The 26,029-nt window shown below is 39.4% G+C and overlaps 1 protein-coding gene across 2 annotated transcripts in view; it reads left to right on the top strand.

Moving 5' to 3' along the window:
* Positions 1-111: 111 nt before the first annotated feature.
* Positions 112-26,029, top strand: part of LOC131368377 (collagen alpha-6(VI) chain-like) — a 45,686-nt gene continuing 19,768 nt past the window's right edge. Inside the window, exons 1-20 of one of the 2 annotated variants that reach the window (XM_058414463.1) lie at positions 112-2,414; positions 2,570-2,672; positions 2,772-2,845; positions 3,158-3,228; positions 3,825-3,933; positions 4,020-4,106; positions 9,316-9,372; positions 9,529-9,644; positions 12,475-12,626; positions 12,758-12,911; positions 14,204-14,333; positions 15,106-15,227; positions 15,346-15,497; positions 15,601-15,754; positions 16,089-16,221; positions 17,599-17,720; positions 17,893-18,044; positions 18,136-18,289; positions 18,607-18,745; positions 21,684-21,805. In XM_058414463.1, coding sequence (XP_058270446.1) covers positions 2,297-2,414; positions 2,570-2,672; positions 2,772-2,845; positions 3,158-3,228; positions 3,825-3,933; positions 4,020-4,106; positions 9,316-9,372; positions 9,529-9,644; positions 12,475-12,626; positions 12,758-12,911; positions 14,204-14,333; positions 15,106-15,227; positions 15,346-15,497; positions 15,601-15,754; positions 16,089-16,221; positions 17,599-17,720; positions 17,893-18,044; positions 18,136-18,289; positions 18,607-18,745; positions 21,684-21,805 — 2,421 coding nt within the window. In that variant the 5' untranslated portion in view covers positions 112-2,296. Of the gene's footprint in view, positions 2,415-2,569; positions 2,673-2,771; positions 2,846-3,157; positions 3,229-3,824; positions 3,934-4,019; positions 4,107-9,315; positions 9,373-9,528; positions 9,645-12,474; positions 12,627-12,757; positions 12,912-14,203; positions 14,334-15,105; positions 15,228-15,345; positions 15,498-15,597; positions 15,755-16,088; positions 16,222-17,598; positions 17,721-17,892; positions 18,045-18,135; positions 18,290-18,606; positions 18,746-21,683; positions 21,806-26,029 lie in introns of both variants that reach the window. The other variant, XM_058414462.1, reaches the window with a different exon arrangement.

The following is a 26,029-nucleotide window of genomic DNA, read 5'->3' on the forward strand; positions in this document are numbered from 1 at the left end:
ATCGCTATCCACTCTTCTTTTGTTGGTAATTTCAGCGTATATTGTGCCGATGCTAGCTTGGCCTTATGTTTGTCAGTGTTGTCTTAATTTTCCGCTGTTTTGATTCTCATTTTCTCAGGTTTTTGGGATAATTTGCTTCTAGCCTTTTGTTTGCCGCTCCACCTCCATGTTTACTAATTTATTTCATTGAGTATAATGAATTAAATTTGAGGAGTAAACATGTCAGGGAGCTCTTCCTCTACACTGCCACTCATCCTGACACCATACTGGAAGTTTTGAAACTTTTTGAAGGCTTGTTTATCTGACGGGGTCCACTGCAACCATTTACTTCCTTTATAAGCAAGACACTAAGTGGGGAAGTTAAACTCTTGGATAAAACAATAAAAGTTTGCAAAGCCCAGGAAGCATTGTAGCTCCTTTAATGTGGAGGGGACTGGCCATTTAGGGACTGTTGACACATTATCCTAGTCCATGAGCACCCCCTCTGGCCCAGTGATGTATTCCAAAAATGTCACCTTCTGCACATTGAACTCGTATTGCTCTCCTTTCATCCATTCATCCCTATCTCATATTCAGACCAGGTTGCAAGCACTACTTGAGTTGATCTTGGTGAACACTTTAACTGTAAAAAGGCAGTGGAGACTGGTGGACATGGAGTGGCCTGTTTGAGGGCTTGCTCAATGTACTCCTTCATGGCATGTGTTTCTTAGGCTAATCTGGTTGCTCATGAGGAGTGTGATGGCACAGTCATAGGGATGATATGGTGGAAGCACACTGACCTTGACTTTACTAAATACACTTTGGAATTCACTGTATTCAGGGGGAACTTCCAGGCTCTCTGTGGAGATTGATGTGATGGCTATAGAAGGTGTGCTGAGACAATAGGTATGGCAGTATGTGGACATCTCACACTCCAGGAGATTTGCGGGTTGTGCTGCATCCACAGAAAGCCCAGCACCACTGGGAACTTGTAGGTGACAGTGACAAGGAAGGAGATACTTTGCTGACACTGAGTGTTTTATGAGCTTGGTTAAATGCATGACAGAGGTTTTTCATCCAGGACCTTGAACCATGTTGCAGCAGTTGTTGGGCAAGCTGAAGCCTTTCTACCAGGGTGCAGTTAATGAATTTTCTAGTGGCCCCAGAGTCAGACAAAATCTGCATCCCCTGACTGCACGATCTCAACAGGCAGCATAAAAGAGAAAAAGTGAGGGGGACTCAATGTGCTGGAGCAAGACATGCATCAAATTAGTATGCACCAAATTTTGGACAGAACATTGACTTTTTCACGGAAATCCATAAAAAATGGAACCAGCAGCCTTGAGGACCAAGGCCATGGGGCTCCCTTAATCACTATGGGACTCACAGTTACCCTCATGTCAAGCAAGTCCATTCCAATTTCAAATAACGTCCCTAATAGTCCGAATGCCCAACATTAAAGATGTACCCTGGTTATTGAGGACTCTCTTTCGGGATCCAGATAACTTGGAACAGTGCTTCTGCAACAGTTTGTGAAGTGATGCTCCAAAGAGTTACTGCCTCCTCAAAAGCTAACACAAAGCAACGCCCCCATCTTCTGCGTTTTAAATATGTGACATATATTTAATTCTTTAAAAGGGGACCTGAATTAAAAGAAGCTGGCACAAAGGCACTTTTGGGGAGCTGGTGGATTCGCCAGCTTACATCCATGACATTTATAGGAGTTATTTGGTAAATTAGATTATTTTCATGAATCAAAGGACATGGTTTCAGCCATGACCAGTCAAACCTTATGAATGTGCACATTTCCAGCTCATATATGTTCTATATTGAAGTCGTGTCATGTTTTTCCTGTACACTTTTCTAACAAATCTTCATAAGGGATTTCTGAAGGCAGTGTTTAAATTATGTTCTTCACTTTCTTGGACTGTGTTAGCAGCTTTGGCTTATGCCATCACTTTGTTTACTTCCACTTTGCTCAATATGATATCAGCACAGCACAGTGGCGTTGGCTAAATGTGCAGCATAATGAAAAGAAGTTCCTGCTGAGGGTTTGATGAACACTTTACAGCAGAATGTCTTTGCTATAGAACTGGTATGTGCTGGAAATGTGTGTGTTCATGAAGTCATAGCCTAAACCTTCAATCACATCATTAAACACTAAAGTAACACCTTATATAATCCTAATAAAATGCATTTACCATACGGATGTACATGAAAGAATGGCATGTTCTTCATTCACTAACACAGGAATGGGTGGGGTCAAAAAATGTAATGCAGCCAGCACCAGAGGGCTACACTTTTGAATCCCTGTTACATGTCCACCCATATACAGTATATATATTACGGTGCAGGCAATATAACACACACTTGTGGCATGCTTAAGTTGCTCACCTGCCTCATCAAGATGTTTGTCCCGATGCTGTTTATAACCGGTATGTTATTTTTAAATTGTTTGATTTGTACAACCATCTTAATTATTGGAATGCATAAATAAAAAGAGATAAAAAGACTTCTTTTTCCTGTTAGTGTTTTGCACTGTGACGCTTGCATCCTTGTATATTTTATAAATATATGATGTAAATCACAGGGATATGCACAGCAGTGGCATTCAACATATTCACAACACCAGACAGAAATTTTAGAAATGAGGACCCACTGCTTGGTCAAACCATTATTCAGTCAAGCGAAGGGTTAGTATTTTCTTTTCTAATATCAGTAAAAGGCACTTATACAAATCATCTAAAATTTATTCTGTATAATTAAATATTTTTGATTTTATTTATTTTTAGAATTTTTCTTTCTTCTACTTCTGGAGAGGTTTTCAGATGCACAGAGAAAAGCTGTTCAAGAATGAATCTTACTGGTAAAGTTATTAATTCATTCATTCATTCAATTTATTTATTTATTTATTTATTTTACACATTTATTAATGTGTTGTCTGATTCATATGTATTTAAAATAAAGGCCAGATATGCTTATACAGAATTTCATTTCATTTCATTTCATTTAATACATTTTATTTTATTTTTTAATTAAATTTTTAAAGTAATGATTTAATTATCTGATTAATTATCTGATTAATTATCTGATTTAATTATTGTAAAAATGATATTTACCTTTGGTCATTGCAATGCTTCGATGTTATGTAATTGTGTACTGATAAATTCATTTGCAGGAACAACAAAAGTCTTGGGTCCAATCACATGTGTTGCATCTAGCTGGAGAGAAGATAAACTTCAGCTCCTGGTATATTTTCTCACATTTTCTGTTACATAAAATGAAATGTTATGCATGATGATGATTTATGATTATGCATAGTGAGGTTTGTTCAGATTTTTTGATGCAGTTCGTTTTGGGTCTGTTACTCACGTCAGCTTAGTTTTGTGTAAAAACCACAGTTTCCTCTGCTAAAAGTGGTAAAGATATCCACTACTCTTTAAGTGAGTCATTTTCCTAATAAATTCATTGCAAAAGGAAAAGAGATGACTGATGCTGATCAGGGCCTGATAAATTAATGCTGTGTACACAATGTGAAAAACTGTTAACTAAGCAGAGGCTTATTTATAACACTCTGTGGTTAAAAAAAGGAGACTATAAATAAATAAATAAATAAATAAATTAATTAATTAATTAATTAATTTACAGTAATTTTATTTTTTTTGCTTGCTCATAAATTCATTAAGCAATTAGTAATTAGTAATTAACTACTTAAAAGGTAGTATTCTTTCTTTCTTTCTTTCATTCATTTTTTTGAGTGACACATTAACTATTTAATTATGTCATACACAGTATTATTTTAATTTAATGACATTTAATGAAACATCTGTTAATTCACCACTTAGGTTCATAACCAAGTCTGGACAATGAATTCATCAACTGAGAATTCAAACAGAAACTGTACACATGTGTCCATGCAGCTGGAAAAGAGTAAAATCTATTCTGATAAATTGGGTATGTTTCTGCATTACATCATGTAAGAAATTCTGCCATCAGGAGACTGGCTCAGTGATTCTCACTTATTGCCCTTACACCACTAGTTCTACAGATACTGGATCATAAAGGCGGCAGCAGCAACAACAACAACAACAATAAATACCAAGGCTCTCAAATACCATTTCATCAAGGTAAAAAATATTTTAGTAGATGTATTCGTTTGGTGCACATTTTTTGCATTTATTTATTCTATAGTTAAACTGAAATGGAAAACAACAACAACAAGAAAAAAGAAAAGAAAAAAAAAAGAAAAAAACTGTTAATTCTTCCAAAATATTCTTAGGAATGTAAATTTAATATGACCTCTTTTCTCTTAAATGAATGTGAAATAAAAAAAAATGCAAAAATGAAAATGTAATGTAAAAATCACAATTCTGTAGATTTTCAACCACAGGCCTATATGGGGTATGCTTTTGTAAAAAAGCATGGCTTGACTTTTTCAGGAAATTTTCAGGAATGAGAAAATGTGGTTTATGAGTATCCACACGGTTAATAATTAAGATAATAGTTGCTTAATGAATTTTTACAAAGCAGTGGTGGACCGTGCGTTTCACACCTAGCTCTTCACCGGTGTCCTTCCTGAATTAATCCACCTCTATACCATCATTATGATGCCACGGCAATAGATACTAATCACCCGTTAAATAGCAAAGTAAAAAAATAAATTAGGCTACAGTATTTCACAGCTCACAAGGAATAGTCAATTTGTAAGGATGTCTGCAACCAAATCAATTTCTTCGCCACTGTCAGCCATAGTGAGTTAAAATATATATATTTTATTTAGTTTGTGTGCTTCGCTGCCTCTGACTACTCCAATTATCCAAGCAAAGGACGGGAAATTGCTTGCTAGATAGCCCCAGTAGGTGCGTTTACATGGACACTTGTAATCTGATCGTAACAGGACTAGAAGCACAATCAGATTAAAAAAGTGTCATGTAAACACGTCAATCGGATGGAATTTGCCACATCTGATTAAAATTTCAATTGGATGGTAAGGGGTGGTTTAAACCATTTTCAGTCCGATCGAGAGGACATGTAAACACTTAATCGGATGGAATATGTTCCTGGAAAGTTCTGCGCATGTGCAATGACGTATGACGTACGGACGTTGATACGAATGACGTATGACATACGGATGTTTTCGTGGACTGTACGCATGTCAAAAGATCTAATTCGATTCTAATCATGTGTCATGTGAACGCGCATAACAATCTGATTACTTTATACCGTGTTCATGAAAACGCTGCGATCGGTTTCGTCAATCTGATTGAATTCAGTCCGATCTGATTAAAAAGTGTCCATGTAAACGCACCTAGTAGTGATGCCAACTCGGATTGGTTAATGTAACAATTTCATTGCCACTTATTTTAAGCTACGGGCGCCTGCACTGTTAATTCTGAAGGCCTTACGGCAGATTTCTTTCACCCTGGCAACACATGATGTCATCCACTGTCTGAAATATGATTGGATAAATACTCATCATAAATATACACTACTGGAAGCAGCGCTTGCGTTAGCTGCCTTGGTTTGTGCCATCACCTTGTTCACTCAGTTTGGTTTGTTATAATACCAGTACAACCAGCAAGCCTAGAACATGCTACAAATGGGCAACATAGAAATGGGAAAACTGCAAACAACTGAGGGTGGAACAGCAGAACAAGACATTATTGGAAATTTTTGTCATGTAAGAGACCTCATCAACCATGCCCTTTTTATTTATCACCAAATAATTCCTATAGAACACATTTATTGTGAGGAGAAATATTGGACAGGAGGATATTAAGGTGAACTTGATGAACTGTTACTGAAAATTCTTTTTGGAGATGGATCTTAAAATAGAATTTTTTATTCACTAATATGGGGATGGGCAGGGGTAAAAATTGCAGTGGCACTGAAGCGCCTCGCTTTTTGGCTTCACTTTTTAATCCCTGTTGCGCCCATATATACGGTCATATACTGCAGTCATGCTGAGTGATGTACAGTACAAGTTATTCAGCTGCCTCAGCATGATGTCTGCTGCAATGTTATATGACAGGTATGTCCTTTTTTAGCCTAGTGTGTGTGATTTGTACATACATCTTACTTATTTGAGTGTGAAGGGTACACATTATAGACATGAATACTTAAATCAAGTTTCATACTTCTTAGTATTATTAGTAGTGAAAGCTTCCATCCTTCTATATGTTATGAATATATCATGTAAATCAGATGCATATACACTACCAGTCAAAAGTTTGGACACACCTTCTAATTCCATGGTCTTTCCTGATGTTTATTTCTTTCTACATTGTAAAACGATGCTGAAGGCAGCCGAAATCCACAATAATGTCCTTTGAACAGTTGATATTGAGATATGTCTGATACTGATGCTCTGTAAAGCCTTCATAACGCCTCTAATCTGAGGTGCTGTTAATCGGTGATTTCTGAGGCTGGTCACTCTAAATGAACTTCTCCTCTGCAGCAGAGGTAAGTTTTGGTCTTGCTTTACTGGGATGGTCTTCATGTGAGCCAGTTTCATCATGGTGCTTGATGGGTTTTGCAAATGCACTTGACAATACTGTTCTTGCAAGAACTATTCCAGAACACCTGACCTTCGTGTCTTAAAATAACAACTGACTGTTTTTTGTTGTCGTTAGATATGGATTACTTAAGTCCATGTGTGTTATTTCATAGTTTTGAAATCTCCAGTATTGTTCTAGAATGTAGTAAATAAATCCCTAAAACAACATTGAATTAAAAGGTGTGTCCAAACTTTTGACTGGTAGTGTATAACTGGAAAAATACTACAAAACACTATTTTAATACTTTTTCATGGAGCTAATTTTTCGTGGCGCTCAATATTGTATCTATTCACTAACATGGGAATGTGTTGGTATAAAATTGTACTGCAGCCAGCCACTAGAGGGTCTCAGATACAATTTGCCTTGACCACTGACTTCCTTTTATAACATTCTCTTATACACAGTCATTGGGCTCAATTCAAATGGCTGCACATGCACAAAGGCTTCATATTAGAAAACTTGCCTGTCTTTGTTTCAGTCCTGTCTTTGTATGCATTGTTTCATAATGCATAAGCTGTAATGTTATTATAACAGTATGAAGGTCTAACATTTCCCTTCACTGTATTATTATTATTATTATTATTATTATTATTATTATTATTCTTTTTTTTTTTTTTTTTTTAAAGTTTTTAGGGATTTCCATCATGGTTGCATTTGTATGCATGGTTAAATTGATTTCTTTTTTCTTCTTCTGTCTCGGTTTTGCAAGTGGAACCTGTATTAAAAATCCAAAACAAACCTTTGTAACAAAGCTTATCTTAATTAAAACTAATCCCCTATGTCACTGTTATTCTGTGTGAAAGAGTGTGAAAGAGTATACTATAATTATATAACTATACAGTGCTTTTCAGTATGATAAGGGATTTACCTGCCTGTGTCAAATCTTTGAATCAACTCTGTTTACTTAACAACTTTAATGTTATAACCTTCGTTACACACTAATTTGGCATATAAGTAAGTTGCATTAACTAGGTAGAGTGCATGCAGAATTTTCTAATGCAAAATATGTTCTCTTTGGGCTTAATCAAACCTCTCCAGATGCTGAATCCTAGGTGCATTGCCTGGAAATGACTCTGCTCAAGTCATCAACTGGTAGGACAGGGTAGCCTTTGAATGTGGAGACCTCGTTGAGCCTTCAGAAGTTGTTACATATCTATAGATTGCACCTGGCTTGAGAAACTATGACAGTGGTGTTAGACCAGGAGCTAGAGAACTCAAATTTTAGATTTGATTAGATTCAAGTTTATTGTCATTGTACATGGGAACAGGGCAATGAATTGCAGTATATACAGTGATATACTGCAGTTTTTAGGGGTTCATCAGTGTGAAGGCCGGGATATTAACATCAATTGGTGGTTAGTGCAGTAAGACAACTACTGTGGGATAAAAGCTGGTAAAAACGTTTATGGGATGGATGAGAGGAGTCCTTGAGGGTGCTGTGAGCTTTACACAGACAACGCTTCCTCTGAATATCCTCAATGGCAGGAAGTGGGGTCCCAATAATGTGTTGTGCGGTTTTCATCACCCTCTGTAGTGCTTTTCGTTCCATAATAGAGCAATTCCCATACCAGACTGAGATGCAACCGAGAATCCAAGTTCTCCAAGAAAGCTAAAGAAAGGTGGTTCTTCCTCGATAATTTAAGGAGGAAGAGGTGCTGGTGTGCTTTCTTGATCAGGCTCGAAAAGTCCTCAGAGATGTGAATCCCCATACCGGTGTTCAGTGTGATGGTCGTGAAGTTGATGTTATTTAACTTAATATCCAGTGGTCTGTTAGACGGAAAGTCCAGTATTCAATTACATAGAAAGGTGTTGATGGCAAGGTCACCAAGTTTAGTGATCAGCTTGGAGGGAATGACTGTATGACTTGTCATCCTGATGTGTTAGTATGGTGTGCAATGCTATGGAGACAGCATCCTCAGTGCTCCTGTTCCTACAGTAGGCAAATTGGTGAGGGTCCTGTGTGGTTGGAAGGCTGGTTTTTAGTTGTGCTAGGACAAACCACTCAAAGTGGATTATGGGTGTCAGTGCTAAAGGGCAGTAGTCATTCAGGCACTCTGGCTTGGAGTGTTTAGGCACCGGCACTGAGGTGGGTTTGAAGAAAGTTTGTACAGTTGCTTTTGATGGACAGCTGTCCAGCTCAGGCCCTGAGTACATGTCCAAGATTCATCTCCTTGTCAATGGACTCTGGCTGGGGTTTTATTGTTGTGTTGGGCCAGTTACATTAGGAATGGCTCCCTTGAAAAGACATCTATCTACCAGATCTGTAAAGCTTTTGTTGTTGGGTGGAGGATAAATCGTCTCCTTATTGACTAAGGTATGCCATGTCAGGACAGTGTGTCAGGTCGTGCAGCCTGCATATCCAGTTTCGTGATGTGACTTCCATTTTCTGCAATTTTATGCTCCTCTGCCTGGAGCATAAGCATGCAGAATGCACATGCCAGATGGTCTTCTCAGTTTGGCCCGTGTATCTGACTAGCTATCTTGCTTTGCTTCAGTTTGCTTCTCCTGGGTTGACCCTGTTGTTTTGACTCAGATTTCCTGTCTGCCGTTAATTGCTCTGTACCTGTGCTTGGATTTAGGACTGTTCCCCTGAACTCTGATTTCTGCCTGCCCTTTGTTGTTACTGAAGCCTATGTTCCGGATTTTAGATTGTTCTCTGTTGTATTACTTCTGTAGGATTTTGTTATTAAATGTTTTCTTCCCTGTGGATTATGATTTGACTGCTTCTTTCATCCCGTGTGGGTTCTTCTTAAATACTGTAAATGTTGTTTGTAATTAGACCACTGGAGGAAGAGAAGAGCTCTATGGAATGATGCTGTTAGTGATGAAAATGAAGGTATTTCAAATTTTGCCAATCAAACTATAAATAATATCAATATTTAAAAATCAAAACTATTATAATGTGATTAATGTAATGTGATGAATTTAGATGATTTATGATTTAGAATTTTTGTACTTTCGCTGTTGTACATGTGTTTATTTAAATATGCAGGGATGGAGATCACTTTTGTTCTGGATGGCTTTGGTCACACTAATAAGGAGGATTTTGAAAGGGCCAAAGACTTTATTTATAATTTGATGAATAATGTTTGGACAACATGTTTCAGTGTAAGTAAAGGATTAAAGCGTATGAAATATTCATGTTAACTATACAAATTAGTGTGATAATTTCTGGTACATTATAGTATATAATTTGCTAGAATATTTTAAAAAATAGTTAACAGAAATCTTTATATTAGTTTTATTACTTAAACATACGCAAAAATGCATTTTCAAATTCAACTTTGAAACTTGGAACCCCCAGACCTGCTGGGTTCATGGTTCAGGCCCAGTTCTACTTATGAGGGACATTACAAGGTCAATCTGGTGGCTTTATCTGCCCCCAAGTTCCCTGCAAAGCCTGAAAGGGTGGCAGACATGGCAGCCTCCAAAGCCCAGTTCCAACCCCTGTTCCAGGCCCTGTACCAAGCCCTGTTCCATGCCGAGGCCAACATGACAGCCTCCAACCTTTGTTCCAGGGCCTTGTTTTAAGCCTTATTCCACACCAAGTCCACCAGGGTGACCTGAATCACAGATCTCTTTCTGGAGATCAACGAGGCAGTCTCCAGTACAGTGGGGACTCCAGAACTGAGTACTATCCAGGGACCAATTGGTCAGCCTCCAGTACTGAGCCCCTGTTCCAAGTCCTGTTCCAACCCATGTTCCAAGCCCTGTTCCAGACCCTGATTTGCAGTCTCCCAAGCCAAGGTCCATACCAAGGCTAATGTGGCAGCCTCCAGCACAGAGCTCTCTTTAGAGCCAGATGGGATGATCTCCAGTACAGAGCTCTCTTCAGAGCCCAACAGGGCAGTCTCCATCACAGGGATCTCTCCAGAGTCTGACAGGATGTCCTACAGCACAGAGAACTAAGCTGGACAGTCTGTGGTGCAAATTAGCAGTTTCAGATTTTATGATACAAACACATCCCAGAGATTCTCAATTGGATTCAAGTCTAGGCCAGTCAATGGTATCAGTCTTCCTCATCCAGAAACTGCTTACAAACTCTTTGTCATGTACCAGGAGGAACAAATGGCCCACTGCATCAGCATTCTGACAGTGGATCTGAGAATTTCATCCCGGTACATAATAACAGTAGTGATACCATTGGCTAGCACATAGAGGTCTGTGTGATATTGTGAGGATATTCTTCCCCAGAACATCACTGGCCCACCACCAAACAGGTCACTCTGGGTGATGTTGCAGGCAGCCATATTCCAACACTCCATATGGCATCTCCAGACTGTTTAAGTTCTGTTTTCACACTGTGCAGAGTGTGAGCCTCCTTTCAACCATGAAGCCAATTCTGGTGTTCTGTGGCAAATGGCAATCAAGCCATGGTATCTTCCCCATGCCCTTGAAACTTTGCTGGGAGACACAGCAAACCTCCTTGCGACTGCATGTATGGATGTGCCATCCTGGAGGACCTGGACTACTTGGGCAACCTGATTGGGTTGCAGGTACTGCCTCATGTTACAAGTAGTGACCAAACAAAATACAAAACAAAAGACAAATCAGTCAAGAGGAAAAATTTCAGTCAAATTAAGACCAGGTGTCTGTGGCAACCACCTGTAAAACCATTCCCTTTTTGGAGGTGGCCTTGCTGTTGCCTATCCAGTGCACACGTGTGTGCGTGTGTGTACAATATACAGGGGTTGGACAATGAAACTGAAACGCCTGGTTTTAGACCACAATAATTCATTAGTATGGTGTAGGGCCTCCTTTTGCGGCCAATACAGCATCAATTCGTCTTGGGAATGACAGATACAAGTCCTGCACAGTGGCCAGAGGGATTTTGAGCCATTCTTCTTGCAGAATAGTGGCCAGATCACTATGTGATGCTGGTGGAGGAAAACATTTCCTGACTCGCTCCTCCAAAACACCCCAAAGTGGCTCAATAATATTTAGATCTGGTGACTGTGCAGGCCATGGGAGATGTTCAACTTCACTTTCATGTTCATCAAACCACTCTGTCACCAGTCTTGCTGTGTGTATTAGTGCATTATCATCCTGATACACGGCACCGCCTTCAGGATACAATGTTTGAACCATTGGGTGCACATGGTCCTCCAGAATGGTTCGGTAGTCCTTGGCAGTGACGTGCCCATCTAGCACAAGTATTGGGCCTAGGGAATGCCATGATATTGCAGCCCAAACCATCACTGATCCACCCCCATGCTTCACTCTGGGCATGCAACAGTCTGGGTGGTACGCTTCTGATGTGGGGAAGACAGCGAAGGTGGACTCATCAGAGAACAATACATGTTTCACATTGTCCACAGCCCAAGATTTTCGCTGCTGGCACCATTGAAACCGACGTTTGGCATTGGCACGAGTGACCAAAGGTTTGGCTATAGCAGCCCGGCCATGTACATTGACCCTGTGGAGCTCCCGACGGACAGTTTTGGTGGAAACAGGAGAGTTGAGGTTGTGGTTTTATGTTTATGTTTATGTTTTTTTGGATACAATCCGGGTTAGCACCCGGACATCCCTTTCAGACAGCCTCCTCTTGCGTCCACAGTTACTCCTGTTGGATGTGGTTCATCCTTCTTGGTGGTATGCTGACATTACCCTGGATACTGTGGCTCTTGATACATCACAAAGACTTGCTGTCTTAGTCACAGATGCGCCAGCGAGACGTGCACCAACAATTTGTCCTCTTTTGAACTCTGATATGTCTCCCATAATGTTGTGTGCATTGCAATATTTTAAGCAAAACTGTGCTATTACTCTGCTAATTAAACCTTCACACTCTGCTCTTACTGGTGGAATGTGCAATCAATAAAGATTGGCCACCAGGCTGGTCAAATTTAGCCATGAAACCTCCAACACTAAATTGGCCAGTGTTTCAGTTTCATTGTCCAACCCCTGTATATAAAATATATATATGTTATCTCGTTAGTGCAACTTTGCAATAGTGCAGCAGGGGAGAGACATAAGGACAGAGCTCTCTCTAAAAGAAAATACTGACCATCTCAGAGCCTTGGATAAAGTGAAAAGCCTGAAACAAGTTCAAGGGTTAACCAACACCACTTCAGCTCTTTATCATGTTATGTAAGTACTCCAAAATACATATTTTTATGTTTTTGCATGAAAATGCACCAGTGGTTAAAGGTTTATCAATGTTTAGCACATTGTTGCAACACAATGTCTTTACTAGCTTCTGTGCCTTGTATTACACACAGTACAGATGTTTTTGTTCCTCAACATGGCTCAAAAGAGAAAGCCAAAAAAATAATTATTCTACTGTCTGATGGACAAATAGGAGAAGACACAAGACGCATCACAGATGACATAAACATGCTACAGATGGAGGGGATTGTTTACTATGCTACAGGAGTAAGTGTCCACTTTTACATTTCGTAGCTGTTGTGACAAGAATAGAACAGGAACTGTCAATATGCCATGCTATACTTTTATAATGTGCCTTGCAACTCTAACTGCAACTCTAATTTCTATTTTTGATACATATAATTGGCAAAGAAGTGGAAAGGTTGTTACATTTTCCTTTATAATTTTGTCCTGATGTGTGCAATACCACAGATTGTTGATTTAGATATGGATTTGTAAAACATAAAATGGTTTTTAGGTGTCAGGGACTATAGGCTGAGATGGATCCAAGTACAGGTAGTATTTATTGAAAGACAGGCAGACAAAACCATAAATCATTGTAAAGCAAATTCGAAAACAGAGACCTGGCAATGGTTGGGTGATCAGCATAAACTAGACAAATAAGACATGAGAGCCAGGACACTGTTAGGATAACAACCAGAATACGTATCACAGATTCACACATTCCCTGTTCCAATCCATACCCCCCTGCCAAGGCTGACATGATGGCCTCCTGAGCTAATCTCCCTGCCGAAGCCAAAATGGCAGCTTCCATGACCATATTCCAAGCCATACTCCCTACCAAGGCCAACATGGCAGCCTCCCAGGCCCTATTCCAAGCCATGGTCCTTGTCGAGGCCAAAATGGAAGCTCCCCAGACTCTATTGCAAGCCAAGGTCGCTGCTAAGCCTGACGTGGCACCCTCCCAAGCCCTGTTCCACACCATGTCCCAAGCCCTGCTTCAGGCCATGTGTCAGGTCTAAGCCCTAAGCCCTGTTCTATAGTAGTAACTATTCCACAGACACAAGATTTGGAAGAAACCAAACGTGACTTTAGAAGAAACACAAATATGGACGATGATCAATGATGATCAATGATGGCACTAATTATACTGACACCACACACTTGACGGTTATTTAAACAAAGAATCAGTTGCGACAAGACTCAAATCTGTCCACATCCCCACAATCAATGGAGGGGGCAAATTGGCCCCAAAATCGGGCATAAAATTGTCCAGTGTGTAGCCAGACTAAATCAATGATGCTGTGGTACAAATTGATTTAATTCAGCTAATATTCATCATGCTATCAAATCTAAAGTCATCAAAATATCTTTAATTATGTATGTAGGTCAGCTTATTAATAAAATGCATTTTATTAAGTTTGTATTATGTTTAAGTTCAGATTTCGATGATGTTTATGAACATATTTACTATGTTGTGAACAGCTTTAAGAATAATTTACGTATCATATGCTGAAGGAATTATTATCTTTGCTAATACAGTGATGTCTTATTCTCAGACTGGGCCGAAGGTTTTGAAAGAGATAGCAGAGATAGCTGGCAGTGAAAACAGATTTTTCAAGATTTCTAATTATACCAACCTGGAAAATATTCTCTCTTATTTGGAAAAAAGCATCATTGGAATTAAAGGTAATCCACAGTATTTGTAAACAAATGTAAATCACTTGTAATCTTTTTGCAGGACAATACAATTTGTGTTGTTACTACGTATTGAATTATGTTATTCAAATGCTGTTTGTCAGGACATATTTCAGGCCACAGGCTAAAAATATGAAATAAACAGTGATTTTAAAGTTTCAAAAATACACTTCTAAATATTATGAGATTAAACGTTTGTGTGTTTTCCTCAAATGTTTCCCACAAATTTGGAACTGTATAGGATGTCATTGTATGCTGTAGTATTACAAATTATATATTTATATTACGAAATTTATATTTCCAGCTCAAAAAGACCTACACTTAAATGTTTACTTCAAATTTGTATTATGAACATTCTGACACCTTTTAGAAAGCACTTTCAAGAGCAGATAGAACCTTATTATTCTTATTAACCAAATTTCATTAAATAAATAATAAATGATATAACTCAGTAGAGGGCAGCACAGTGGCTTAGGCTTAGTGGTTAGCACTGTTGCCTCACAGCAAGAAGGTCCTGGGTTTGAATCCTGGGTTCGACCAGGCAGGGGCCTTTCTGTGTTGAATTTGTGTTCCCCCTATGCCTGAGTGGGTTTACTCTGGGTTTTCCAGGTTCCTCCCTAAAATGGATGGCTGGATAACTCAGTAGAGAAAGACATTATGGCACTATTAAGAACACATTATCATCATACTTGCTATTCTGTATGTTTACAGCTTATATTTCTGTATAGATAATATTTTTGAAATCCCTTGTGTTTATTTAAAGACGCAGGGACGGAGATTGCTTTTGTGCTAGATGGCTCTTCTAGCATTTCTCCATGGGATTTTATAATGGCCACAGGCTTTATTTATGATGTGATCAAAAAAGTTTGGACCAAAAATTTTAGTGTAAGTAATGTTTTTACAGAAGAAGTTTAATTTTGAATAATGTTGTTTAAATTTGTGGTTAAAAATGTCTAATTCAATAATTAATATATAAGTACTAAAGTCATCATTATCCCCTCAGTATAAGTTTGCAGTGGTCCAGTTTGGGACAGACATAAGGACAGAACTCTCTCTAAAAGAAAATAATGACCGGCTCAGAGCCTTGGATAAGGTGAAGAACATACCACAGATTTATGGGGACACAATGACTACTTCAGCCCTCTATCATGTTCTGTAAGTACTCGAAATACATCTCAATGTCCGACACTCTATCAGCATTTATAGCACATCTTACTTCAAGGTATTTATCTGCATCTTTGTCTTGTACTACCAGCAGCACAGACGTTTTTGTTCCTCAGAAAGGATCACGAGACAATGGCAAAAAAATTATTATTCTACTGTCTGATGGACAAATTGGAAAAGATTCAAAAAACCTCAGAGATGTTTTGAACATGCCACAGATGGAAGGGATTGTTCGCTATGCTGTAGGGGTGAGTTTATATATGTAATTTTTTCATTGTAATTTCATTGTGGCCTGATTAGAAGTGAGTTACTGTCATCACGTAAGTACTGGATATTTTCCATTAACAGCATGTCCCAAAGTATTTTCGTAAACTGTACTTTGCAGATTTTTTTAATAAATACTCATTTCTTAAGAATCAGCATGTGTACTGCTTTTGACCTGTTTGTTAGAAGTGTTTACTATGCTTTTTAATATATTATGCTGTGTGCTTATTATGTTATTTATCGTGCTATTTAAGCTATTATATGTTGTTTGCTTAATGAATTATTATCTATACTAATAAAATAATGTTTGATTCTCAGCTTGGGACAGATATTGCAGTAGAAGAGATGACAGAGATAGCTGGTAGTAAAGACCGATTTTTCAAGGTTTCTAATTTTGCAGAATTGAAAAACATGATGCAACCTTTGGAAAAAAACATAATTGGAATTGAAGGTAAACAACAATATTTGTAAAGGAATGCAAACGTACTGTATTCCATCTGCAGTATGTCACATTTTTGCACAGATCAGTAAATTATGTTATTCACTGTTTGTTATAAAAGTATGAAACAAGTATTGATTTTATTTTCAGTATTATGAAGATGTATTATAATATGATCCTTATTGGGTCTGTTTATTCATGCCCTTGTGTTCCATTATTTTATTGAGAATGTATGTGACTTACTTGCTACTTGGTTTCCCATTTCTGTGGTCACTTATCCAGAGTGACTTACAATTTATCCCACTTATACAACTGAACAATTTAAGGCGTTAAGGGCCTTGCTCAGAGGCCCAGCAGTGGCATCTTTGTAGTCCAAACTCTCAGTCAGTCATCCAATCGCTTAAGCACTCGGCTATCACTTCCCTCTGTCTGGTTCTGTTAATTGTTTTTAATGCTTATCATGTGTTTCTGTTCAGTGACTGTATATACGGGTGGATGTTGTATTGTTCAAAAGTTTAAGCAAAATATCACTGAGACCTAGTGACCAGGATAAGAGGTTTAGGAGGTTTAGGGGTTTATCTTATCTAAGATAAACCTCTAAAAACCTGTTTTTAGAGTTCTGTCATTTTTTAAGGATCAGCTTACCTTGTAGTCTGGTTCCATATTTTTCCTTATGATAAATGTTTTTAATAGGAGTTATTTGATGATAAAAGGATGTGGTTGATGAGGTGATTGACAGTTTAAGGCTAGCACACATAATCTCCAACAGAGAACTGAGCTCTAACTTAGATTAGAGACCAACGAAGTTTAATTGACCTCATTAAAACTTTGCAGTGTAGATTTACAGTTCTAAATCAAAGCTACTGCATTTCAAGTTTCATTTTAGCTGCTCTACCTTTTAAATGAACTTCACTGACAGAAAGAGTGGATCATAAAAGAGCACAACTGACAGCAGGTGTCAGAGGCTAGATGATCATCATGGAGAGCAAAATTGTTCCTCAAAAAACATGTGAGACTGAGTGCAAATGTTGACTGCTGTTTAAGAGAATATTTTTAGCTTACTTTACATTTACTACTTATAATGTCGGCAAATGCTAGCTTAGTCAGTCATGACACAAGGCTTTAAAATTGTTTCATGGCAGAAGCAAAATCAAAATCCTTGCTTAAATGATAGGACTTCAAATTTCATATTAATTAATAACATTATAGTCACAATACGGAGGGTCTGCAATGTCCCAAACTGCAATGTCCCATACACTCCATAATATGTTGTGGACCATCTGCTTTCTGACCACTTTCTGACCCCCACTGCTTTTCAGAATGTTTTATTTCCAGTTTAGATTTCCATATAGATAAAGTTTGTGAAATCTCTCTGCTGCTTATCTGAAGGTGCAGGGACAGAGGTAGCTTTTGTGCTGGACGGGTCTTCTAACATCATGGAGAAGGATTTTGAAAGGGCCAAAGATTTCATTTACAATGTTATGAAAAATGTTTGGACAACATGCGTCAATGTAAGTAAGGCATTATGGGGAAAAACACTTATTTAAAAAAAGGTGCTTTAAACTCCAACCATAAGCTTTTAACTATCTTTAATACAAAGAATAATAATGTGTAATAGCGGGTATGTATATAGTGTATGTAGTTTATATGTACAGTATTTAAATTCTCACATGATTTCCTCAGTGCAAGTTTGCAGTTGTCCAGTTTGGGACAGACACAAGGACAGAACTTTCTCTGAAAGAAAATAATAACTTTCTTAGAGCTTTGGATAAGGTGAAGAACATAAAACACATTTATGGGGACACAAGGACTACTTCAGCCCTCTACCATGTTCTGTAAGTATATGGTACTCGAATCCAAAAATTTAAATTCATGAGTTCATCAGTTCATGAGTTTCATGACTTTTGTGCCTTGTACTTCCTGCAGCACAGACGTTTTTGTTCCTCAATATGGATTGAGAGAGAACAAGAAAAAAATTATTATTCTACTGTCTGATGGACAAATGTCAGGAGATACAAGAAACCTCAGTGATGTTTTGAACATGCCACAGATGGAGGGGATTACTCGCTATGCTATCGGAGTAAGTGTACACTTTTAATTTTCATATCTCATGACTTGAATAAAAGAAAAAAAACTGTTAATATGCCACATTTTCACATTTGATTCTTATTTAGTAAAATAGTACAGGTGTAGATGTATCTAAAATGAAAATGGTTTAAGGTTGCAGAGATTAAAATCCAACATTTGTTTTTATGCTATAGTTTTACCAAATGAATAAGTGCTTTTTTTATATAAGGTTTTTACATTTTTCTTTTAATCTTTTTCTTTTTCTTTAAATATTTTACTTATCTTGTGCTGAAAGAGGTTATTGTCTTAGCATTGGTGTTTTATTCTCAGGTTGGGCTGGATGTTCTGAAAAATCCACAGGCAGTACAAGAAATGACAGAGGTAGCTGGTAGTGAAGACCGATTTTTCCTGATTTCTAATTATGACAACTTTTACTCATCTTTGGAAAAAAGCATAATTGGAGTTGAAGGTAAGACTGCTGAATAATGAGGCAGTATAATGAGGGACTAACCATCAAAGGTGCATATATACTCTGTAGTGTTTTTCTTCTTCTTCTTCTTCTTCTTCTTCTTCTTCTTCTTCCTCTTCCTCTTCTTCTTGTTTTACTTCATATGGCAGTGTATGGCAGCCCATGCTGCAACAGAATGTAATGAAAGGCAAATCTAATTTTATCTGATTCTTTGGATCAAGCGGAGTTCAGTGGACACCATGATGTTAATTTCCTCCATTTAAAAAAAATAAATAAATAAAATTTCTCCTTCTCCTACTTTTTTCCATCATCCCCAAATTTGAATGACAACTTCCTGAGACAATCCTGAAAAATATTTGTTTCTTTGATATATGATGTATGGGATGGTTTGTTCATAACGAGCAAACTAATTTGAAGGTATGGATTTTTAAATATAAACTTTTATATATTTTAAATTAAGTGAATGTTCCTGTTAGCACGCACAATCTGATTTGCGCCATAGCAATGCACACTTCTGGATTAGCGGCATGTTGGTGCACACTTTTGGGTTGGGGCCATCGCAGAACTAGCGCAGTGGACTTCTGGACCACAGCAGCTGACAGTGAATGGAACACAGCAGCACTCTCCTTCATCACTTCTCCTGCATCAGATACAGCAGTGCATCAAGCCCATTCCAGTCTCAGGCGGGGTCTCCTAACATGAGACTATATCATTTCTGGTCATCCCATTACCTCAGGCTTCTGTTATCCTCATGGTCCTCTGGCTGCATAGACAATCCCTGTGTAGACTGGACCAGTGGGCATATTTTGGACTGGTAAACCACCTGTCTAGCTACCTGCCTGAATTCCAGTTCTTCCGCCCAACCTCCCACTGAGCAAAATTCCTCCATCGACCTTAACTCCATCCTTAGGACCTTAGGAGCATTATGACCTCAGAGTTGACTTCAGTAAAGCCAAGGCCTCATTCTTACCACCAGAATGAACACGGTGCTATTGATCTCCTCCCTGGACCACTCCCCCTAAAGGGCGACTCTACCACCTCAAGGGACCTGAAACCAAGGCCATGAATACATACATTTAGGAGGCCTTGGCTGCAAGCATGATCTGCCCATCATCCTCGCCTGCTGGAGTGGGGTTCTCCAAGAAAGACAAGTCACTCCGGCCCCGTATTGACTGCCATGGACTGAACGGCATCTTGGTGAAGAACTGCTATCCATTAACACTTATGTCTTCTACCTTTGACCTCCTCCAAGAAGCCACAGTCTTCACAAAGCTTGATTTGCACAATGCCTACCACCTGGTGCACATCCAGGAGGGGGATGAGTGGAAGACGACGTTTAACACCCCATCCAGACACTATGAGTACCTGGTTATGCTATTCAGTTATGCTGTTCAGGCTCTCATAAACAATGTCCTTCGAGACCTACTTAATATGTGCCTCTTTGTGTTTCTAGACATTCTTCTATATATCTAGGCAGTGAAAGAGTGGTGCCGCCCTAAATCCTGTAAGCACCTGCAGTGGTTCCTCGGGTTCTCGAATTTCTATCAGAGATTCATCAAGTGATACAGCTCTGTGGTGGTGCCCCTTCAGCAGCTTACATCCCCACTCCGCACGTGGTCCCTGGAGGCCTAACATGCCATCTATCAGCTTCTATTTTCACCATTGTGGACAGATTTTATAAGATGGTGCACTTTATTCCTCTGCCCAAGCTCCTCTCAGCCAAGGAAAACGCCCAGCATGTCTTCCACCTCCATGGCCTGTCTTGTGTCATTTTTTTAGCTGAAGGATCCCGATTTACTGCCAGTTGAGTTCTGTCAGCCTTTGGGCATCTCTGTCAGCCTGTCATCTAGTTTTCACCCCACACCAGTGGCCAGACAGAGCGGCTTAATCAGGAATTGGACACTGGGCTCTGCATCCTCAGCACAGAGGACCCTACAGGTCTGCCAACCTGTCATGGATTGAATATGCCCACAATTCTCTGTTCTCCACTACAGGATTGTTCCCCTTTCGACCACTTACAGTCACCAACCTCCACTCTTCTCCAATCAGGAACTGGAAACTCCTGTAACGTCAGCTTTAGTCCTGGTTCAGCAATGATGCCACACCTGGAAGAAGGCTCACCTGACTCCACCTGCCCCTTAAGGTTGCTTGTAGGAAGCTTGCCCCAAGCTTTGTCAACCCCTTCCCTATATCAACGGTGTTCAATCCTGTGGCAGTGTGGCTCAAGCTCTCCAGAGTCTTTTGCATTTTTCTGACCTTCAGTGTTTCTAAATTCAAGCCTGCCCATGCCTGTTCAATGGCCATCGCAGAACTAGTGCTTCTGGGTAAGCGACCATTTTATGCATCCCGGGACTATATAAGGCACTAAAAATGCCACCATGTGAACAATCACCAGATGGTTTGTTTTGCTGTTGCTCCTCTGCCTGTTCCTCCATTTTTGCATTGCCTGCCCTCTGATTCTCTGTTTACCTGATCAATTGAACTTTGGAAATTTTTGACTATTCTTCTGCCTAGTCTGGATTTTTTGCAATTGGAATTTGTTTCACTGTCTCTGCTGGATTCCGGTTTTGTGAACTGTGTTACTGCCTGTCCTCTGTGTTATTTGCTCCTGCTAACTGTGGATTTACTAAGACTATTATTGTTGCTGGAATTATTTCTGCTCACTGTGGCCTTAAACTTTATTAAAGTCATAGGAACTCAACATCTGCCTGATGTCTTGCATTTGGGACCAACCCCACCCTGCTGTGACATCATCAGACTTTTTCCTTTTAAAAATTTTAAATCTCATAATATTATTAAAGAAATTATAAATCATAAATGTATAATTGTAACTCTATAGAGACAGACACATTGAATCCATTAATACTTTTCTGGTTTCTCATTAAGGAAATATTTACGAAATCCTTCTGCTGCTTGTGTTTATCTGATTTATCTGAAGATGCAGGGACGGAGATTGCTTTTCTGCTGGACGGCTCTGATAACATTGGAAAGGAAAATTTTGTAAGAGCCAAAGACTTTATCTATAACATGATGAATGATGTTTGGACAGTATGTCTCAGGGTAAGTGTAGTGAAACAAGAAATTACAAATAAAATTAAGCCGTGTGTGTGTGTGTGTGTGTATAGTTTATATTTTGTTTCCGTGTTGTAAAAATAATGAAGCCATTATAAATTATGTCAGGTGATTTTCCAGCTTTAATGTGATTTTAATGTGAAATAGTAACAGAATAAAAAAGAATAAAATTATCAGAATGAAAAATATCCTGGCTGCATAAATATGCATACCCCTTGGCTAAAGCTTTGGTAAAGTGCATTTGGCTTGTAATACAGTAGCCAGTCTGTTTTAAATAAGAGTCTAACCACACACGTTGATTTGGCAATTTTATTCTACTGTTCTTTACAAAAGGGATTGTGAAAGAAATCTCCTGTACATAGCCCTCTTTTAGTGCTTAAACCCCCTAGGTTTTTGACAGGATTTATATCTGGATTCAAATGTTGATCATCTTCTTCTGAATTTTATTTGTGCTTTGGGTCATTATCATGCTGTAAGGTGATTTTTTTATCTTCAGCTGCCTAACATAGGGCTGCAGGTTTTGTGCCAAAATAAAAAAAAGAACATAACATCACAGTTATTTCTGCCAGAGACAGAAATGAAAGTTTCTGGATGCTTCTTCACTGGAGAATAAAATCAACCTTATCAAAACCGCTATGCTTCTGGAAAACCCAACACTACCTTCTACTAAAAGAACCTAATTCCAACAATTACATTGTGTTTCTGTGTGCCTAGAAGGTAGTAAGACACTGGTGGACAAAATTCCACTAAAGAGGAGCAAATAGAAACATACTTCATCCAGAAAGTCAATAAAAAAAGGTGTTTATTATTCCATAGCAAAGTGCAAGGACTACTGCATAATTTTTAATTTATAATCACTGACTACTGCATAATTTTAGAACATGATTGTCAGGAAGAGAAGGAGGTTGGACATCTTAGTATTAATTCAGTAGATCAACCTAACAAAAGTGGGCAGGTAGATAGGGATTCTAGAGGTCACTGCACTGCAGGTGCACTCTAAAACTGGTTCAAACTGCTTTTCTATGCCATGAAGAATTCAGAAGCTAGAATTTCGAGGACATGATAAAAAGAAAAAATATCATTGTATTGCAACCTAAAAAGATGCTAGAAAGGAATATTATTTAGTATTCATCAAGTAAATATGTTTGCAGAGATAACAATTATAAACAGCTAGAAATAAAATAAATGTAAATACATAATGAAGATACTTGGCCTTCTGGTGGTCCAGCAGCAGGATCCCGTGCTCTTATTGCCGTGGCCCTGGTTCAATTCCCGGGCAGGGAGCTAACCCAGCCACTGAAGTGTTAATTTTCAGTGCTGATCCCAAGCCTGGATAAAATGGGAGGGTTGTGTCAGGAAGGACATCCAGTATAAAATCTGTGCCAAATTGAAACATGTAGACCAAGTGACTCTGGCAACCCTGAACAGGGAGCAGCCAAAAAAACAACAACAACAAAATGCAGATAATTCTAGAATAAAACTGTTAATAAGAGGGAGAAAACTATAAGTCAAATTGCCACCCCACTCGGCGCATAAGTAAGGGCCAGAAGAAATAAAGGGTTTTAATGATCACACACTCTGGATACTCTATGCAATCTAGCCATGGGGGTCACAGTCCAGTGACTTCTGTGCCGGTCCCAAGCCCAGATAAATAGAGAGGGTTGTGTCAGGAAGGGCATCCGGCGTAAAACATTGCCAAATTTAACCATGCAAATTGTCAGTACTCTGAATTTCATACCGGATCGGTCAAGGCCTGGGTTAACAACGACCATCATCAGCGCCGTTGACCTACAGGGCGCTGGTGGAAATTGGGCTACTGTTGGTCGAAGAAGTAGAGGAGGGAGGAGAGTGTGTAGACAGAGAGAGAGAAGAGGAAAGGTAAGAGTGTAGGGCTGAGAATAGGAACTCTGCATGTTGGTGCTATGACAGGGAAAGGTAGAGAGCTGGCTGATATGATGGAGAGAAGGAAGGGATATATTGTGTGTACAGGAGACCAGGTGGAAGGGTAGCAATGCTCGTAGTATAGGAGCAGGATTCAAGCTGTTTTATTATGGTGTGGATAGTAAGAGAAATGGGGTAGGTGTGGTCCTGAAGGAGGAGTTTGTGAGAAATGTTCTGGAGGTGAAGAGAGTGTCAGACAGGGTGATGAGTCTGAAGTTAGAGGTTGAAGGGGTGATGTTGAATGTTGTTAATGGTTATGCCCCACAGGTAGGTTGTGAGTTAGAGGAGAAAGAGAGATTCTGGAGTGAATTAGATGAAGTGATAGAGAGTATTCCCACGGGGGAGAGAGTGGTGATAGGAGCAGATTTTAATGGACATGTTGGTGAGGGGAACACAGGTGATGATGAGGTGATGGGCAAGTTTGGAGTTAAGGAAAGGAACCTTGAAGGACAGATGGTAGTGGACTTTGCTAAGAGGATGGATATGGCTGTGATTAACACTTATTTTCAGAAGAGGGAGGAGCATAGAATGACTTACAAGAGTGGAGGTAGGAGCACACAGGTAGACTACATCCTATGTAGAAGAGGCAATCTGAAAGTGACTGTAAAGTGGTAGTGTGAGAGAGTGTAGCCAGACAGCATAGGATGGTGGTGTGTAGGATGACTTTGATGGTCTGTAAGCAGAGGTCAAAGATAGAGATAGAGAAGAAAACCAAGTGGTGGAAGCTGAAAAAGGAGGAATGTTGTGAGGAATTTAGACAGAAGTTGATGCAGGCTCTGGGTGGTCATGTAGTGCTGCCAGATGACTGGGAAACTACAGCAGAAGTGATCAGGGAGACAGGAAGAAAGGTGCTGGGTGTGTCATCTGGAAGGAGGAAAGAAGATAAGGAGACTTGGTGGTGGAATGAGGAAGTTAAGGATAGTATTCAGAGGTAGAGGTTAGCCAAGAAGAAGTGGGACATGAACAGGACTGAAAATAATAGACAGGAATACAAGGAGTTACAGCACAGAGTGAAGAGGGAGGTGTCTAAGGCCAAGCAGAAGGCATATGACGAGTTGTACACTAGGTTAGACACTAGAGACGGAGAGAAGGACTTGTACAGGTTAGCTAGGCAGAGGGATCGAGATGGGAAGGATGTGCGGCAAGTTAGAGTTATTAAGGATAGAAATGAAAAGATGCTCACAAGTGAGGAGAGTGTACAGAGGAGATGGAAGGAGTACTTTGAAGAGCTGATGAATAAGGAAAATGAGAGGGAAAAAAGAGTAGAAGGGGTGAGCTCTGTGGAACAGTAAGTAGATAAGATAGAAAGGATGAAGTCAGGAAGGCTTTGAAGAGGATGAAAAGTGGAAAGGCAGTTGGTCCTGACAACATCCTGGTGGAGGTCTGGAAATGTCTAGGAGAGGCAGCAGTGGATTTTTTAACTAGTTTGTTTAACAGGGTTTTAGAGAGTGAGAAGATGCCTGAGGAATGGAGAAGTGTATTAGTGTCGATCTTTAAGAATAAGGGTGACGTGCAGAGTTGCAGCAACTAATGTATAGGGGGATAAAGTTGATGAGCCATACAGTGAAGCTATGGGAAAGAGTAGTGGAAGCTAGGTTAAAGAAGGTAGTGGAAATTTGTGAGCAGCAGTATGGCTTCATGCCCAGAAAGAGCACAACAGATGGAATTTTTGCTCTGAGAATTTTGATGGAGAAGTATAGGAGAGAGTTGCACTGTGTGTTTGTAGACTTGGAGAAAGCGTATGACAGGGTGCCAAGAGAAGAGCTGTGGTACTGTATGAGGAAGTCAGGAGTAGCCATGTCAGAGTGGTGTATGTCAGAGTGGTGCAGGACATGTATGAGAGGAGCAGGACAGTGGTGAGGTGTGCTGTAGGTCAGACAGAGGAGTCCAAAGTGGAGGTGGGACTGCATCAGGGATCGGATCTGAGCCCCTTTCTGTTTGCTATGGTGATGGACTAGTTGTCAGAGGAGGTCAGACAGGAGTCTCCTTGGACAATGATGTTTGCAGATGACATTGTGATCTGTAGTGAAAGCAGGGAGCAGGTGGAGGAAAACCTGGAGAAGTGGAGGTTTGCGCTGGAGAGAAGAGGAATGAAAGTCAGTGGTAGTAAGACTGAGTACATATGTGTGAATGAAAGGGAGGGAAGTGGAACAGTAAGATTACAGGGTGAAGAGGTGAAGAAGATACAGGAGTTTAAGTACTTGGGGTCAACAGTCCAGAGTAGTGGAAAGTGTGGAAAAGAGGTAAAGAAGCGAGTGCAGGCAGGTTGGA

Source organism: Hemibagrus wyckioides, linkage group LG17 (genome assembly GCF_019097595.1).
Source record: "Hemibagrus wyckioides isolate EC202008001 linkage group LG17, SWU_Hwy_1.0, whole genome shotgun sequence".
Classification (NCBI taxonomy): Eukaryota; Metazoa; Chordata; class Actinopteri; order Siluriformes; family Bagridae; genus Hemibagrus; species Hemibagrus wyckioides.